Genomic DNA, 17,406 nt, shown 5'->3' with positions numbered 1-17,406 from the left:
TGGGTTACTCATTGTCTCCTACTCATAGAATGTCTCTGAGAAAAATCTGTATCCTGAACAACCAAGATTCTTTTATAGGAAATGTAAAGTGTATAACTGCTATTTTCTTTTCTGCCTTGGTTACTGGGGAGCTCAAAGCCAAATTTGCAATTGAAATTCAGTAAATACTTAGCAATTTAATAGCATGCATTTCTATACCCTAACTCTCCTTTTTTCTTTTATTCCTCCTACCCTAATTTCTTAACCTATTTTAATAGTATTGTCTTGTTTATATTTTTGTAAGCCCCTTTAAATCCTTTTTGGAACTAGGAGTTGTATAAGAAAGAGAAGGAAGCCATCAATGAGTTACCTGTGTGTCCTTGGCAACCTATCTTCAGACAAGTAAGCCAGGCTCTTTACATTATTATTTTTTTAAAAAAATACATATTTTATTGATTTTTTTTTACAGAGAGGAAGGGAGAGCGATAGAGAGTTAGAAACATTGATGAGAGAGAAACATCGATTCAGCTGCCTCCTGCACATCCCCCACTGGGGATGTGCCCGCAACCAAGGTACATGCCCTTGACCGGAACCGAACCTGGGACCCTTCAGTCCGCAGGCCAACACTCTATCCACTGAGCCAAACCGGTTAGGGCTATTATTATCTTTAGATAGGAAAGTTTATTTAGACAGTCACAGAGATAGAATAAGTGAGCTGTAGAAAAATGGGCTCAGGAACCAAGTTACAGGCAAAAGAAGGGTCCTTGGAGCTTGGGAGAGGGAGAAGGATTAAAGGTAACACCCCTAGGGGAAGGGGAGGGGGACAGGAAAGGCGCAGACGTGCTCCCAAGAGGGAGAGCACCACATTATTTTTTTATTGAAATTGTAGAAACAACCCAGAGAGATACCTGATCTCTTCATAGCCAGCTAATAACAACAGCTATTTTTATCTAGTAAATTACATGCAAGTTTCAGGATTTTCTAGGGGCACTGCCTTTCCTCTGTGCAGATGTTCAAACAGATGCAAGCCTCCCGTGGGGCCTCCCAGGCAAAATGCTGACCTAAGGGCCATGTGGTAAGCGCATTGCTGTGTTAACAGATGTTGCAAAGGCACATCCAGCAGCCATCTCTGAGCAGACTCCGCGGCTGGCATGTTCTGCGGCCTCGTTGAAGTCTGGGTCTTAGTAGGACGAAGGTTGGTGGGTGGATGCTCTGCTCTGGGGCAGGACTCAGCTGGCAGAGACGTCATTACAACATGGAATCAGGACTTTGAAAGCTGAAGGAATCCTCGAGATCATGGAGGATTATCATCTGACAGATAATCCCCATGAAACCAAGACGAGGCCTGGTATCCAGGATAGAGATGAATGGTTGGTTTTGTTTGTGAAAGAGAGTGGTTTCTTGAATATCCAGGCTGGTTTTTATTATCCACTGGGTGGATTTGAAGTGCCACCTGGGTCCAGTGCCATAAAGTGGGAAACCGTGAAACACAATGACATGATTTTCCTGTGCAACTTGCATGTCAGCTTCATGGCAGTTTTAAATGACCACAGCCTTTTCTCAACAGTGTGAAGATTGTATTTAAAAAAAAAAAAAAAGATTGCTTAAAATTTATTTTTAGGGGGCAGGAGGGAGAGGGAGAGATAGAAAGAGAAACAACCATGTGAGAGCAAGACATTGATTGGCTGCCTCCTGCACACCCCATTGGGGATTGAACCCACAACCCGGGCATGTGCCCTGACCGGGAATCAAACCAGCAACCTTTTGGTGCAGGGGACAATGCCTAACCAACTGAGCCACACCAGCCAGGGCTCATGGCAGTTTTAATAGGGACATTTCAGCAAAGTTCTCACTAGTGGTTCCATCCTGGGATTAGTAGAGACCGCGCCGATCGCAGAGGTACCTAGTCCTCTGCACTAAGCGATGGAGTGGTCTGTTGTTTGGAACGACATAGCAGTAATACCAGATCCCCAGCTAAGCCACAAAAACTCACTTAAACCACAGTGTACCTTTAAGTGGATTAAGCTAGGTCCTAACCCTCTAACCACCATGAGTCAACTCGGAGACAGGAACGCTGCTCCGAAGGGTCCTGTGAATCAGCAGTTCCTGTGCTTTTTCATGCTTGCTGGCCAGGAGGGTGACAGCTAATCAAGGTAATTGAGTACTAACCATCCAAGTGTGCTGAATGCTTCACTTGCATGATCTCATTTGATTCTTTTGTCTCCTCCGTGAGGTAGGCACTGTTGTTCCTCCCTTTTAGGCAACTTGCCTAATGGTGGTGCAGCTAGTGAGAGGAACCAAGACTGAATCCCAGTCAGTCCCTCTGCCTTAGATCCTGCACTCACCACTGGACTACACTGCCACCACTCCTCTTGCTTGGCAGCCCAGGGAGACTGGGTCTCTCTGCTCCCTGGCCTGGGTTCAGGATTCTGGTGACATTAGGAATGGGGAAGGCGGTCAGTTCTCCTGGGATAAAGGCCATCCATAGCCTTTCTATTTCTCTTATCTGTATTGTCTCCCAGTTCCAGAAATGGCTGGTCTGTTCCCTTCCCCTACTGTCACCTGTTTATTGACTCCAAGCAGGGCTTCCTCACCTGTGGTGGAACAGAACAGGCTACTGGTCCTGCTCCCACGCTCCTGTCCTCACAGCTAGCAGAAAGCCTTCCTCAGGCTTTCTAGGAGTTCCCACTATAGATACGGTAAATGCAAAGAATGGACGTAGATGCCAATGACAGGTCTTTATGGGTTTTATGGGGCCTAGAGACCCAGAGTAACTTTGCCCCCTGTCTCATTACTTGGGAGAAGGGGGGGGGCCTCAGTCATGTCTGCTCCCCTACATGGGTGGGTGGACTGGTCCAGTCAGCAGCCCAATGAGAAGCAGAGGGACTTCAGGTCAATGACGGCCTCTCGAGTGTGCTCTGTACCGCTGAGTTCAAAGGGTACAAAAATGACTGACACATGGTCTCTGCTCTCGGAGCTTACCTCTAGTAGAGGAAACAGGCAGAAAAGGATAATTTCACTTTCAGTGGGGTGTTAACTAGAGGCGAGCACAGAGGAGGGGCCAATAAGCCCAACGCTGAGGTGACTTTTGAGCTCAGTCTTCATGGACAAGGAAGGGCCTGGTGAACAGTGGTGAGGACGGTGTGTCGGGCTGAGGGAATGGCATCAGTGAGACTTTCCAGAGTGAGATGCAAGTGTGGTGTATTAGGAGGGACTACAGAGTTTGGTTGCCAAATGCGAACACGTAGAAGAGTTCCTGAGACATGGTTGACCCTTAAATGTCAGTCCAATTAGTGGAGTATAGAGTGTGAGGTGGTGATGAGTCTGAAGCCATTTATGGGTGTGTGTATAAGAAAACAGTGGTAGATGGTGGTCAGCGGTCGTACACACTTAGAATTTATTGTATACTAACTACATGCCAGGCACCTGTGCTGAGTACTTTAATGGATTAACTTAGTTAATTCTCACAAGAGTCCTATGAAGTAGATACTCCTATTTGATGAGGAAAGTGAGGTCCACAGAGATTATGTAACTTGTCTGGTGACAGAACTGGGATTTGAAATATCTGAGTCTGGGTCCAGAACCTGCCTTAACTACTGCCCCGTAGTGCCTGTCTGAAGGCTGTGAAAGTAGAGACATGGTCAAGTCTGCTTTTAAAATAGACCGTGCCGGCTGACATGCAGAGAGTGGATATAAAGGGCAAAGGAGGCTCCTGGGCCTGCCGGGCTATGTGCCCACATTGTGTATATGCACTTACATCATCTCATTTAATCCGCCTAGCCCTCTGTAGGTTGGTATTATTAGAGTCTGGGGAAGCCGAAGGTCAGAGTAGTTGAATAACTTGCCCCAGATCACTCAGCTAGAAAGGAGTAGAACGGGTTTGTGATTCCAGAGCCCACGTCTTCTGCAGGCAGTCTTCGCCTCCCCTCTACCAAAACATCCCACAGAAACAACACAGCCCCCCACAGAAACGACAACACAGCGAGGCCCCGGCCTGTGGTTGGAGGTGTCACTTCCCCTGTGAGTTCCACCTTCTCAGTTTCTGTGGTGCTATGTGTGTGTGTGTGTGTGTGTGTGTGTCAGTAGAGCTTTGCTCCCATGACCTTCGAGTTCCTTCATGGCTTACCCGAAGACTTCATCCCTCTCACCCTCCATCCTGGGGACACACACAAGGTTCTGTGTTGAGTCCCAGCTGCAGTCGTGGCCCCTTGGGGAGCAGGCCTGTCGGTCAGGTGGACCAGCCCAATTTGGCCTGAGCTCCCCATCCTCTGCATGTGGCTCTCAGAGTGGTGCATCGAAGGTCTTTGTTTTTAATCATAATAATAGTCCACATAATTTCTTTCTGTGCTGCTCAGCGGGAGCCAGCCGGGGGTGGTAGCAAATCTTCCTTTAATTTCAACTGTGATGGATTATCACTTCCCTTAAAACGGTGTTTAATTTGTACCTGTGCCCGGAGGTTTTTAAACTATTGAGCTCATTTGATTATTATTGGAAATCAGTATGTTGGCGTTAGGAAGCCCTACGGAGCCTGTAGCCCCATACCCTCAATTTCTTCTTCCTTAAAAAACAACAACACGCCCCTTACCTATGTTATATTCCTTCCTACAAACCAACTCAAAGGAGCTTTAAAAATCTTCCCACAAGCGGGAAGAGGGTAGTTATTTTCCCGTCCCTGACCGGCATCCCTTTTCTTTCCTCTGGTTTGGCCTCCTCTTCTTTCTTAGGCACAAGGACCTGTCTTGATGCAGCTTCACCTTGCTTTTCACTCGTCCCCCCTCATCCCTTCTAGTCTGCCCTGGACCAGTTGAACAGGATTCATGTTACAGCACCATACGTTTCCTTTCCTTTCTTCTGGAGGCAGGAGTCGGCTCCCAGGTGCTGTGCCTTCCTGTGAGGAGCGAGAAGGCAGTGAGTGGAGCAGCGCAGACCAGCACCTGCTGCCCGGGCTCCCCAGGGCCTTTCCTAGCAGCAGGCAGCCCAGGATATTGCCTGCATGGCTGGCTTTTCTCTCGTCTTCTCAAGTTCTGAGCTGTGGTGTGCAGCGAGTGTGTGTGCGTGGGTATGTGTTTGCCTGGGACACACGTCTAATACAGGCCGTGTGAATGCCTGTTGCTCAGAAGGTAGCTTTGATTACGTTTTGCGATTCAGATTTAAAGCAGAGCAAAACCAGAACCCCCTGCCTACAAACTTTTTTTTTTTTTTTTGGTTTCCTGCAGAAGAGAAGTGAGAGAAGAAATAATTCTACTCTGGGGAAACGCATAATTTAGAAGCCAGCTGCGTGTGTAAGAAAACAGACCCCGTGGCTGCTCTGTAAACCCAGACGGGCAGCCTGGGCTCTTTGTGTCCTTTCCGCCCCTCGGTGTTTGTCTAAGACCGAGGAGGCCCGCGCTCTTCGCGCTCCCCACTGGGCAGCGAAGGCACGGCCTCCGGGAGCCGCCGGCCCGGAGCTAGCCTCCTGCTCGCTTCCCCGCCTGTCTCTCCTGTTCCTTCCCCTGAGAATACTCGGACTCTTCCTTTCCTGGGAATCCTGTTCTTTCTGAGAGTGGGACAGGAGTATGGGGAAGTGCAAGGGCATTTCAGGAACCCAAATACCCTGTGATACTTGAACACCGAGCAGCCTTGCTCTCCCATGGGCTTTGGTTTTACCCGCTCCCAGGGCGTGCCCAGGGGGAGGTGAATGGGACCTGGAGCCCAGGGCCATGCAAATTCCTGCCTCTTCTCCCGCTGCGGCCAGGCCCAACACTGAGTAAGTCAGTTCTCGCCTCCGTGTTCTTCACGTTACTTCTATAATGTTCAGTTTCACCAGGTTTCACAGCTTCCAAAAGAGACTGTGCAGGGAAGACTGGGCCCCTTTGGACATCTCATGGATGTGGACCCTGCTTGGCTCAGGGGTGCACAGGGACAGCAGGATAGGGTAGTGCCCACTGTTGTCCTTCAGCCCAGTGCCGGCGGGTGGGATTGACCACTCAGGAAGATAGAGTTCCAGGGATGCAGTGGCCTTCAGTGGCTGCTGGGGGGAGAGGGGGGGAGGACGTCAGGGGGGAGGGCAGCCTCCCCTGGGAAGATTTGATTCCAGTGAGGTTTAGAGGAAAAAGAACTGCGATTTGCAGACATTCTCTAGATATCCAGATGGATTCCAGACATAATCCAGCCAGGAAGATTGGTTTTGTTGATCTTCCTCTCCTGTCTCTCTAAATAATTTTATCTTCAAAGCATGACACAGGTGGTAATTAACACTCTGGCTCTCCTTGGAGGGAGGCAAGTGGGAACACCACCCCCGAAGTGAAGCCCAGGGACTAGGCGGGTCCAGAAGCCTCAGGCAGGTGAGCCTGAGCCGGCAGAGCGAGGCTGAGACCTTGGGGCCCTCTGACCTTGACTTGGACACACCCTGGGAGCCATCCCACAGTCTCAGCGTCCTTGGTTCCCAATAGAACAAAGGAGCTGAGGTTCTGATAGGAGAGAGCTTTGCACCGTGGGATGAGGAATGGGAAGCGTGAGGGTTGAGGAGGAATTCTGGTAGCATTCGCTATCATTGTGAATTTTAGGTGCAGGAGTTTATTTCATTGGTTTCATTTATTCACTTCAGGGTTTTTTTGTTTGTTTGCTTGCTTGTTTTTAATACACTAAGCATCTACTTCTAGGCAAGATAGGGCAAAGGGATTACTTCTCCCAGAAAAGCTGGCCCGCCATGAGGGACCTGGCTGGCTGGGAACTTGATCCTGTGTATCCCATGCTTAGTCCATTGGCAAAGGGTGGTGTGGGGGGTGCTGTCTCCACAGGTGGGAGTTCACGTGTTGGGAATGGATGAGAAATCCAGATGTGACTGTTGATGTGGTGACTCTCTGGAGGCTGAATTTCTCCTTTCACTCCTGCCATTTATCTTAGTGGGCTCAGGAGAGGGGGGCCCTTAGGAGCCCTCTCCCGGGGGCTACAGGGAGCACTTTACGCCTGGCCTGTTGCAGGGCTCCCTGGAATGGTGATCCTGCCAGTTTGCTGTATGTCAGTGGAGGGACTGCTGAGAGCCCTGAACCTCCAACTCGAGGAAAGCATCAGTTCTGGGATCTCCGGTGGTTTCTTCTCCTTCCTGGGGCATCTTGACACAGTGCAGGAAGCAGAAGGGGGGTCATTTCACCCTATAAATGTTGCCCTCCTGGTGGCAGTTGGACGCGACTTGCTTTGCAGGAAGCCCAGCTCCATCAGGTAATGACATTCCCTTATCTTGGTACCGCAGGCTGCTGAGCACCGGCCCGAGACCTCTGCCTGAGGGTCCTTCCTCTGAAGACATCACCAGTGTGTGGAGCCCGCCCCACACCCACCCCCTGCCACACCACGGCCTTTACCTGTGTCTTCCGGTGTTTCCCCTGCGACCCGTCCTGTGGGAGTGCCTCGTGGGCCGCCCCAGAGTTCACCCCACGCTCAGCGGCGCCAATGGTGAAGATGACAAGATCCAAGACTTTCCAGGCCTACCTGCCCTCCTGCCACCGGACCTACAGCTGCATTCACTGCAGAGCCCACTTGGCCAATCACGATGAACTCATTTCCAAGGTACACGCTCCCTGCAGGCCGGCCTTGCCTTCCCCGGGGAGGGCACTTCCTGCCCCTAAAGGTGCAGAGGGTTACAAGCTCTCCAAGAGCCTGGGTATTGGTGCTGCATCTTCAATACGGGGGGGGCGGGGGGATGTGTGGGAGCTGGGAAGGGGCTGACCCACATGGCTGTCTCATCTGGCTGAGAAATAACTGAGTTGGGGAGGGCGTGTGCTAGTTTGTTATTTTGGAAATTGGATGTCATCCCTGTTAGAGGCTGTGGGGAATGGTGGTTCGCAGGCCAGAGGGGAGAGGGGCTAAGGAGGGATTGGAGTCTTTGGCTTGGCTTGCTTGGCGTAGGTTGGCAGACTAACACGGTCTAGAATGCTGCCTGCCTGGAAAGCGAGTTGGAAGAAAGTTGTTGGGGCCAGGATGTCTTGTAGTGGGTTCTTAGCTGAGATGAGTGAGGATACTGCCTTTCAAGGTCATGAGACTGTTGACTTTGGGGAGGACCAGAGTGACTTGATGAAGAGCTGACTCACTGGCCTGTGGGGACCATTAGGGCCTTTACATGGCATTTGATGATCCCAATCAGAAGAGAAAATGGAACCCTATTTTCCAGAGGAGCCTTGGCAACTGCTTCCTGAAGTTGGGGTGGGGGTGGGAGGATATGAAAAAATAAATAAACCCAACATCTCCGTTGTACAGTCTAGGAACTGGCTCCTTCAAGTAGCTCTCAGGGGAGCTGCTTCCCTCCTGGCCCTGAATTCCCACAGGAGGAGAAACAGGTTTTACGAGGTTGCATGAAAAGGAGAAAGAGATCACGGGGGACTTTTCCCTTAAAAAAAAAATAAAAAAATCTCCTTCCTCTGAACCTGTACTACATGCCATTCAAGCAAAAAAAAGATAAAAAGAAACAAACAAGCCTTTATGCAGACCCAGACTGAGTTTTAAAAAAATACTAGAGAAGGTGGCATCGTTTTCCCTGCCCCGGGCCTGGGAGCCCCAGCCAGAGAGGGAAGAAGGAGCAACAGCCCTACAACAGTCGTGTCCAGCTGGCTGACCCCACAGGACATGAGGAAGGCTGCTGAACAACCATGCGTGGTGTAGGGATTCGTAAGTCAGGACCGGGGTTACCCTCCTCCTTCTAGGCCTATTCCAGGGTCTAGGGTTACCACAGAGCTTGAACCCTGGAGCCTCCTGAGTCCTGACACCTGGCCCACTTCCCTTCTCTGGGTTTCTTCCAGTTACTCTCCTTTCTGCTGTTTCTGCGTCAGCCAGCCTATGGCTTCCTCCTCTGTCACCTAACTCGTGTTGTCTCAGGTGCCTTGGATCTTACGGGAACCCCTTGAGTGTGGAAGTTTGGATGGGGGAGGCTGTGTCAGCGAGGGAAGACAGGATTCAGTCCTCTTTGCTTTGGAAGAGTGCCTGCAAGCTTGAAGGGAAAATGTGAGTTGTCCTGTTTCTGAAAACCTCCGGAGAAAGTGGAAGCCAAGATATTTTTTTTTAATACCAGGAAGAAGTGCTCTGTATCGTAAGAAATGGAGGGACCAGTGAAATGTATTTTAGCGCCTTCTCTGTCCTAAAAACCTGCTACTTGACACTTTGTTATCTCACTTAACCTTCATAAGAAGCCTTTAAAGTAGGTGACATTAGTCATATTTCATTTTTTAAAATATCTTCAGGCTTCTTTGTTTCCCCTTTAAATGTGTTTTTTTATTGATTTTTTTTTTTTTTTTTAGAGAGAGAGGAAGGGGGAGGGAGAGAGAGATAGACATCAACATTGATTGGCTGCCTCCTGCACACTCCCTGCTAGGGATTGAGCCTACAACCCAGGCATGTGCCCCAATTGGAAATCGAACCAGAGACCTCTTGATGTATGGTTTGATTCTCAACCACTAAGCCACACCGGTTGGGCGATATTAGTCATATTTTATATGGATGGAGAAGTTGAGAGTTATAAATGTTGTCCAAGAACTCAAAATTGGAGGCTCAAAGAAGAGGAGCAATTACTTTGAGCATGTTTAAGAAGGATTTCTGGAAGAAGTGGGCACTGTAGGATAGGCTGAAGTGACTGTGGGGAGATGGCAATGGCCTTCAAGTCACTCTCATCTCTGGCCTAGAATACAGGTCTTGGATGATCTGGCAAAGCCGGCCTTTTGGGTTAGGGCTCCTGCCAGTTCCTTGCTTGATGTTCCAACCACTTGGAACTAAGCAGCATTCCCTAAATATACAGACAGGATTTCGGGCCGCTGTGCCTCAGCCAAGGGCAGCCCTTTTTCCTCACCTTCCTCTCTCCCAGGAGCCCCTGCACAGTCTTTCCCACCTGGGGCCATTTCCTGCTAGCTTTGTATCTCTGGGTCAGAATCCCACCCACGGCAAGAGCTCAATACATGATCAAATACATGCATGGATGGAGCCTGCGCTTTGGGAGAGGACAAGTGACGAGCAAGAGAGACTCTGTTGGCCTCACGTCCTCTCTCCTGGGCCCTCTGGGGCAGAAAGGCTCATTCACAAATCCAGGCCAAAGTCAGCACAGGCTTCAGTTTCATTGGCCACAACCGGTGCACAGATGGGGTGCATTAGCGCTTGATGATTTAAAGAGTTGGGTTAAATGCCTGGCTGTGGGTTAGGACTGAGGGAACTGTGGCTGGCACCACACAAAGATTCCTTTATTTCACTCCACAGCCACCCCCGGCGTTAAGTAATCTATAGGTTCTTCTCCAGGTCTGCTTAACAGGAAGATCATTGCCCCAGCCCCCTCCTTGGAAAATGGGCCTTTCTTTTCATTCTGTTTCTCCCTTCCTTCCAAGAAAGTTCAGGGAGAGAATGTTTCTCCTGTTCTCCCCCCTTGAGGTAATCTGTGTGGTTTCAGGGTCAGCCCCGGGGGAGTTAGGCGCTGGGAAGCAGATAACTGGAGCAGCCGTGTAATTAAACGATATGTTGTGCTTGTAATAGAGCCTTTGATCTGGAAGCTTGACATTCCATTGTTTGGTCTAAAAAAAGAAAAGATGACACAAAGGCCCAGAGAACTGCAGCCCTGAGTGTTTGGCCAGCAGAGAACAGGGGATGGAACCAGGATTTGGGGCTCCCTTCCTACCCGTGTGGCTGAGCCCACATGGAAACGCATAGTTGTCAGGATTTGAACAATTAGGGCCATATTGGCATGTGGTGTAAGGAATCCTGCACCGAGTGTTCCACCTTCCCAGCTTGCTCTAGATCCCCAGACGCCAGGGATCAACTGTCCAGCCTCTGATTCCCAGCTTCTCAACTAGTCAGAGGGGTGAGATGATATTTGCTGTGTCTAATGCCTAGTAGCTAGCACGGTGCTCACTGTGTGCCCTCGCCCTAAGAGTGCTGTGTGGTAGGTGTACCTTATTGTGTGTGGAGGGGGGGGAGCAGGTTTACCTCATCGGGTTGCTATGAGGCTGGATGAGATCATAGATGTGTGGGTGGTTTGTAAATCAAAGAAAGCTCTATGCAAGTATAAAGTGGTTCCTCTGCTTCTCTTGGCCTTGCTGTCCAAAAAAAAAAGGCAAGAAAAAAGGAAAGACAAGGGGTGGAGTGGAGGGGGATTGTTCCTGCTGACACCAAGCAAATTTCCATTAGCCAAGATAGTTTCACTTTAGACCATGGAGCACAGGAGTTAGACATGGAGGAAAAGGAAAGAGAAGAAATCGACAGCAAAGATGCACGTGTCTGCAGAAAGGTAACAGCTTTCGCTCGGTGGGATGGATGATGGCTGGGGGTGGGTAGGTGAGCTGATGAGAGAACTATCTGGGGAATGTGCTGAGGCATCATCCTACAGCTTCTTTCTTGGGGGTGTTGTGCTCTGAATGTTTGCCTGCAGAGGTGTTTTGAGTTGGCATGAGGAATTGCTCACACTGTAGTTTCTTACTTAATGGTGCAAGCCCCAGGATAAAGTTGTACCTGGGTTATAAATAATAATGGTTTCCATTGGAACCGTTAGTTGCCCTGAGTAAAAACCATCCAACTCTCATTTCAGTGGGGGCTCTTATGGAAACCTGGATCTTCACAAAGCTTTTCCCTGAAAACATTCCCTCCCCTCCCACCTGCTAACCCTTCCATGGCATCCTGGAGTGGGCCATTTGGGAATAGCGAGTTGGGTTCATCTATCACAACCCCACTCTAGGGACAGTGGCTTCATTTGGAGACACTGGCTGCGTTAGTTACTGCTCTAGGTCCTTGGAGGGAAGGTGTAGGAGGCTCTGGAGTGTGGCGGGTGGGGAGTCCAGTGAAAGGCAACAGGAAGAAATCTTTTGCTCACTCTCTCAAACTATTTTTTACTCTGTCAAACCTTTAGGCCAGTTATCTTCTGGTGACAGATACAGAACTCCCGGAGTTGCAGGTCACGGAGCCCAGCCCCTCTTCATGAGGAAACAGGCCATGGGTCACTCAGTGACCAACTGAGGTTCCATAGGCTCAGAGCCGGGTGTGTCTGGTCCACACCACTCAGCTGCACTCCGTGGAAGAGCTCTGCCTCAGCTGCTTCCGTCTCAGCTGGGGAGCTCCTAGGAGGCAGGTTCTTTTTCTTCCCTCTGGGGTTCCATCAGGCTTACCGTGGTAGCGTCTGGGTTTTCCCTTCGTGCCTACACACTAGACCAAGTGTTTCTGTCATCATTCAGAGCAAGACCTTCCGAAGCCTTGTGTGGATCTCACAGTTGCTGAGAGGCCACTCTACCTCAGTTTCCCAGCTCTGCTTCTGAGCCTAGTGCTTGATACCTGTGATTCTCAAAAAGACTTGTACCCCCAACACCATGGCTTAGAGGTAGTGGGCACGGAGGGGGGTGTCAGTCTGGAAGTACAGAGATCCAACCCATTTTGTCTATCTTGATAAGTTATCATATTGTTTCTCAATTCCCAGCCTCTACAAGCTTGTCTTTCATGTACAATAAACGAACTCTCCAGAATATTAATGCCATTTTTTTATGTCCCGAAAATCTCATGTAAAAAAATCACACAGGAACAGAATGTGTAAAAGTCTACTCATTTCATTTTCTCTAAGTACTCTGGAAAATGTTAATAGTCGGCATTGGATTGTACTAGTAGTGTTAGTGACTTCTATGCCACATCAAGCAGAATAAGCCATAAAGAACATGCACAGTAAGATGTGTCACTTAAGATAATTCTTGCAAATTATATTTTGAATTCTAATTTTATCAATTAAGAGATTTTTGGTATCTAGTGGATATATGCCAGTGATTTTTACAAAAACCATGATTCAATAAAATTAGTATTTCTAGTCTAGCAAGATGATTGTATGTAAACCTGTAAATGTTTACCTCAAAAAGGTGAACTTTTTGTTTCTGAAATAGTGGGACCCAGGCTTTTACCAGAGTGACCGATGAGCTGTCAGCAACAAAAGGCTGAGAGCAACCCCATAGATAAAGTGCCTTTGTTGCTTTTGCAGTGTTTGCAGATCATTGTTGAATGTTTGTCAGTGTTTCCCAAAGAGCATTTCTGAGGTACGGCAAAGGCAAGAGTGACAAATTATGGAAGAGTTCCAACATAAGCCAGTAAGTCCAGTTTCAAAACACGGTCCATCAGCTTAGCTTCTGTAGAGAAAATCACATATCGAACCTAAATTACTTCTTTTCTACAACTACTTGACCTTTGCAAGTCCCAATCTCCTATCCGGGAGGTATTAGTTCTGGAAGAGTGCAAACAAGATGACCTGTAGACCACCCAGGAAGGAGTGACAGGTGAACCAAGTTTATACAGAAAATCTCCCAACAAAGAGATGTCATTAGATTACAGTGTTTCTTGGTGAAACGAAACCATGTGGAGCTTATAAGATATCTCATAGCATCTTCCCCCATGCAGACAGAGATTGAATCAAATTCAGGGTGAGATCAGCCATAAATTAGGCTGGGAAGTTTGTATGGCGTAATTGTTTCAGGACGGGACCGCCACAGCAGGAGCTCAGAGGCCTCTGGAGTGTGTGGGTGATGGCAGCGGGGACTGTGCCCATACTTACTCTTTTGTCTCATTGTCTCTGTTCTGTCACTGCACAAATGCTAAACATGTACTCTGTGTGTATGTGTGTGTGTGTGTGTGTGTGTGTGTGTGTGTAACACTGTTCTAGATACCATGCTACTACCCTTAAGGATTTTACCTTCAAGGAACTTTGTAGTTGGGGAGACGATAGGTTCATAAGTCATCCCTTCTTGAAGTTTGTACTTCACCGTGTGTTTGTCTTAAAGCAATTTTATCACAGTGTAATGATGCATGTCTCCCATTAGCTTGTGAACTACTTGAGGAGATGCTTGTGATGTCATCTTTGTGTCTTTAGCACCCGACACAGCTCCTAAAGACGGGTAGATTTTCAGCGGATATCTGAGTGAATGACTACTAGTACCCGGGATAGAGACGGAGATCAGGGGTCTTAATTTGGGGTCCGTGGACTGGCTTCAAGGGATCCATGAAGTTGTATGTTTAATTCTGTGTGCAGGTATCATTTTCTAGGGAGGTTTCCATGGCTTCCACTAGGTTTTCAAAGGAGTTGTTGGTCAAAAATGAACTTTATGGGCCAGATACTGAGGGACTGTGATGGAAGGGGTAGGTTGAAGCCAGATTGTTGGAAGAATACAAGTTCGACTTGATCCTGCTGGCAGCTGGGTACTACTGAAGACTTTTGAGCAAGTAACTAAATGACCAGAGCTTTGCTGTGAGAAGGCAAATGTGCTTGTGATGAGGTAGGGGAACTGCTGAGGAGACTAGAAATGGAAAAACCAGTGCATGTGCATTGCAGGGATCTGAAGATGCCCCAGGCATGTGGTGATCATGCAGTAAATGCTTGTGGACCACTGCTTGGGAGAGAAATGCTCACCTTCTGTCCTCATGAACAGGAGGAATTGAATTCAGGAAGTCACACGCTTTGGATGGAGGCAGACCTGTCCCACTGTGTTGCCCGTTCCCTGTGAAAATGAACCTGGGCACAAGTAGAATTGCTTACCAGTTTGTTACCCGAGGAGCTGCCAGGGACGGAGTCTGGTGCAAGCAGCAGGAGCACACGAACCTGCTCGATTGTGACCCTTTCCCCTGTGGTTGCTTTAAATACCAAAAGGAAATGTCGGCTGAGCTCTGAGGCGGACCCTGAAAATGAACTCTGTGGTTTGCAAATGTCTGTAAGGATCCAGTCATAAGGTTGGTTGGTACACGAGTGTCTCGGCATTCGGTGAGGACGCTGGTGATTGCAAGCTTGTGTTCCCAGTAAAAAAATCCAAGAAAGTCCTTTTCTAAAAAGGGAAGCTGTGAAGTGGGTGAAGGACATCTGCCCTGTGTTTGAGCACCGATCCTCCCCCTACCTCTGCACCGTTGCTGGTGTGGCTCTTCATATTCTGAGGCCTGACCAGAATCCACTGTCATACATGTTCGTTTCAATATTACTTATTTTGTGCATTTGAAACAACATGCCAGGCCCTCGCCTTGGTAATAGGCATAGGTAGATGAAGCCAACAATATTCCTGCACCTTTGGGTACAGGGGAATGAAAGGCTCTCCAGGGAGGGCAGAATGTTACTGATGAGGTTGTGTTGGTGACATAAACACCACAGGATGAAAAGGCTACATTGCTGCTATTAACTACTATTTATTGAACATATACTGTGTGCTAAGGACTCCTTTAGATGTTTTCTTTACTTCATCACTTTATAACATCCTTTCAAGGTGGGGATTAACTGACTTGCCTAAGCCCATAGGTTTCCAAGAAGCTGTATGGGATACAGATCGAGATAGGTCTAGGCCTTCTTTGCCATTTAAGGACCCAGGTTATTTTCTGGTCTCTCCCAGTAAAATTGGTGGTGAATTGTACCCTGTATTCCCTCTTTTCATTTTCCTTGCCTGAAGAATCCTTTCTTTCTCTATATCCAGTTTCTACCCATCCTTTTTTCTTCTTTTTTTGCATCTACTCATGCATTTTAAAAAATTGAATATGTGGTAGGAAATTTTAAAATACAATATGGTTATATAATATATAACCAGATACACTTCAAGTCCACATTAGAGAATTCATCGTGTGGAAATTTGATTGAATGCTTAGGGAAAACCTATTTTGCTTTTTTAAGCACCTTATGTGGCCAAATGTACAACATATGTGGTCATTTATATAAAAAGCTGGAAACTGCAAAACAAAGCACCAAATACCAGCCAAATACTAAAATGGTCACTTATGCAGGATATTCGCATAACGGAAATAAAATCAGGTTCATGAGGCTATGCATTCTTTATTAACCACCTAGGAAAAGGTCAGACAACTATTCATTTCCTGGTAAGAACACGACGCGAAATGCAAAAAACTGCAATTTATCTGAGGCATTACCCGTGGTCGGCAAACTGCGGCTTGCAAGCCACATGCGGCTCTTTGGTCCCTTGAATGTGGCTCTTCCACAAAATACCACAGCCTGGGCGAGCCTATTTTGAAGAAGTTGCGTTAGAAGAAGTTTAAGTTTAAAAAATTTGGCTCTCAAAAGAAATTTCAATCGTTGTACTGTTGATATTTGGCTCTGTTGACTAATGAGTTTGCCAACCACTGTATTAGGTAATTGCATTAAAAAGCTTGTAGAATGATATGCAAAAAGCCATTTTTATTGGCTGTTAAGGAAAAAAAGTATCTTTTCTCAATGAGCATTTCCATCCAACGAATTTCATGCACAGGGGAGTCGGCGGGGAGATGGTGTTCCTCAGCCCAGCCTGCACCCTCTCCAATCTGGGACCCCTTGAGGGATGTCTGACTGCCGGATCAGGCCTAAATGGACAGTCGGACATCCCTCTCACAATCCAGGACTGCTGGCTCCCAACCGCTCACCTGCCTGCCTGCCAGCCTGATGGCCCCTAACTGCTTCTGCCTGCCAGCCTGATGGCCCCTAACTGCTTCTGCCTGCCAGCCTGATCACCCCCTATCCACTCCCCTGCCAGCCTGATCAACACCTAACTGCTCCCCTGCCGGCCCGATTGCCCCTAACTGCCCTCCTCTGCTGGCCTGGTCACCCCTAACTGCCCTCCCCTGCTGGCCTGATCGCCCACAACTGCCCTCTCCTGCTGGCCATCTTGTGTCCACCTGGGGGCAGCCATCTTTGACCACATGGGGGTGGCCATCTTGTGTGTTGGAGTGACAGTCAATTTGCATATCACTCTTTTATTAGATGGGATAAGTAGCCTCTACCCATTCTTGAAGACCAGCTTCAGTGTTTTCTAGGATGTCTTCCTGGGCTAGAGGATTGTCTCCCTCCACTGAATGTCTATGCACCTCGCCGCTTGCTTGTTCGTTTAGCAATTAATAATGACGTCTTGTAATAATATGGTCTGTGTTATTGTGGTCACATGCACTTTGTATGTATAATTGTCTTGTTTCCTAACAAGAGTCTCAATGACCTGGAGTCATAGACTCTCAGAACGTGAGAGCTGGAGGGGCCCTGGAACCTGGGTTTTCTAGTTCAGCTCCTTGTACAGATCAAGAAAGCACTGAGTACCTCTTGACTTTGTACCTTGCCACCTCCTCCCCGCTGCACCGCCTACTGCCTTGCACCTAACGGTTGCTCGTCAATGCTGGAGGCAGCCCGGGAGCGGGCTGGCAGCCGGGTGAATTAAAGTATCAAGCTGTATGATCTTGGACAAGGCTGGTCTCTCTGGCTCTCCTTTTTCTTCCTCCTTGCAAATGAGGCGTTAGATGAAACTATCTTTAAAGGTTCCTTCCACATCCCCCTGATTATGATGTAGCAGCAAACGGTGACATGAAGCAACATAAGTTCGGGTTAACAGGGTAAAGTCTGAGCCAGAACATTCCCTCAGTTTAGACTCTGGATTCTTTACTTAGTGGTTATGCAAGTTAAGCAAACCTTGTCTTAACGCCCTCATTGGGAAAATGGGAATACTTTTAATATTA

At 48.2% G+C, this 17,406-nt stretch overlaps 1 protein-coding gene across 1 annotated transcript in view; it reads left to right on the top strand.

The window, feature by feature from the left end:
- Window positions 1-7,220: 7,220 nt before the first annotated feature.
- YPEL2 (yippee like 2) overlaps window positions 7,221-17,406 on the top strand; it is a 36,716-nt gene continuing 26,530 nt past the window's right edge. Inside the window, exon 1 of the mRNA XM_028157482.2 lies at window positions 7,221-7,524. Within this exon, the coding sequence (XP_028013283.1) occupies window positions 7,408-7,524 (117 nt within the window). The 5' untranslated portion in view covers window positions 7,221-7,407. The remainder of the gene's footprint in view (window positions 7,525-17,406) is intronic.

The sequence above is a fragment of the Eptesicus fuscus genome, chromosome 20, assembly GCF_027574615.1.
Source record: "Eptesicus fuscus isolate TK198812 chromosome 20, DD_ASM_mEF_20220401, whole genome shotgun sequence".
NCBI lineage: Eukaryota > Metazoa > Chordata > Mammalia > Chiroptera > Vespertilionidae > Eptesicus > Eptesicus fuscus.
The sequence above is the reverse complement of the archived record's forward strand: the minus strand, read 5'-3'. Positions and strand labels throughout refer to the sequence as shown.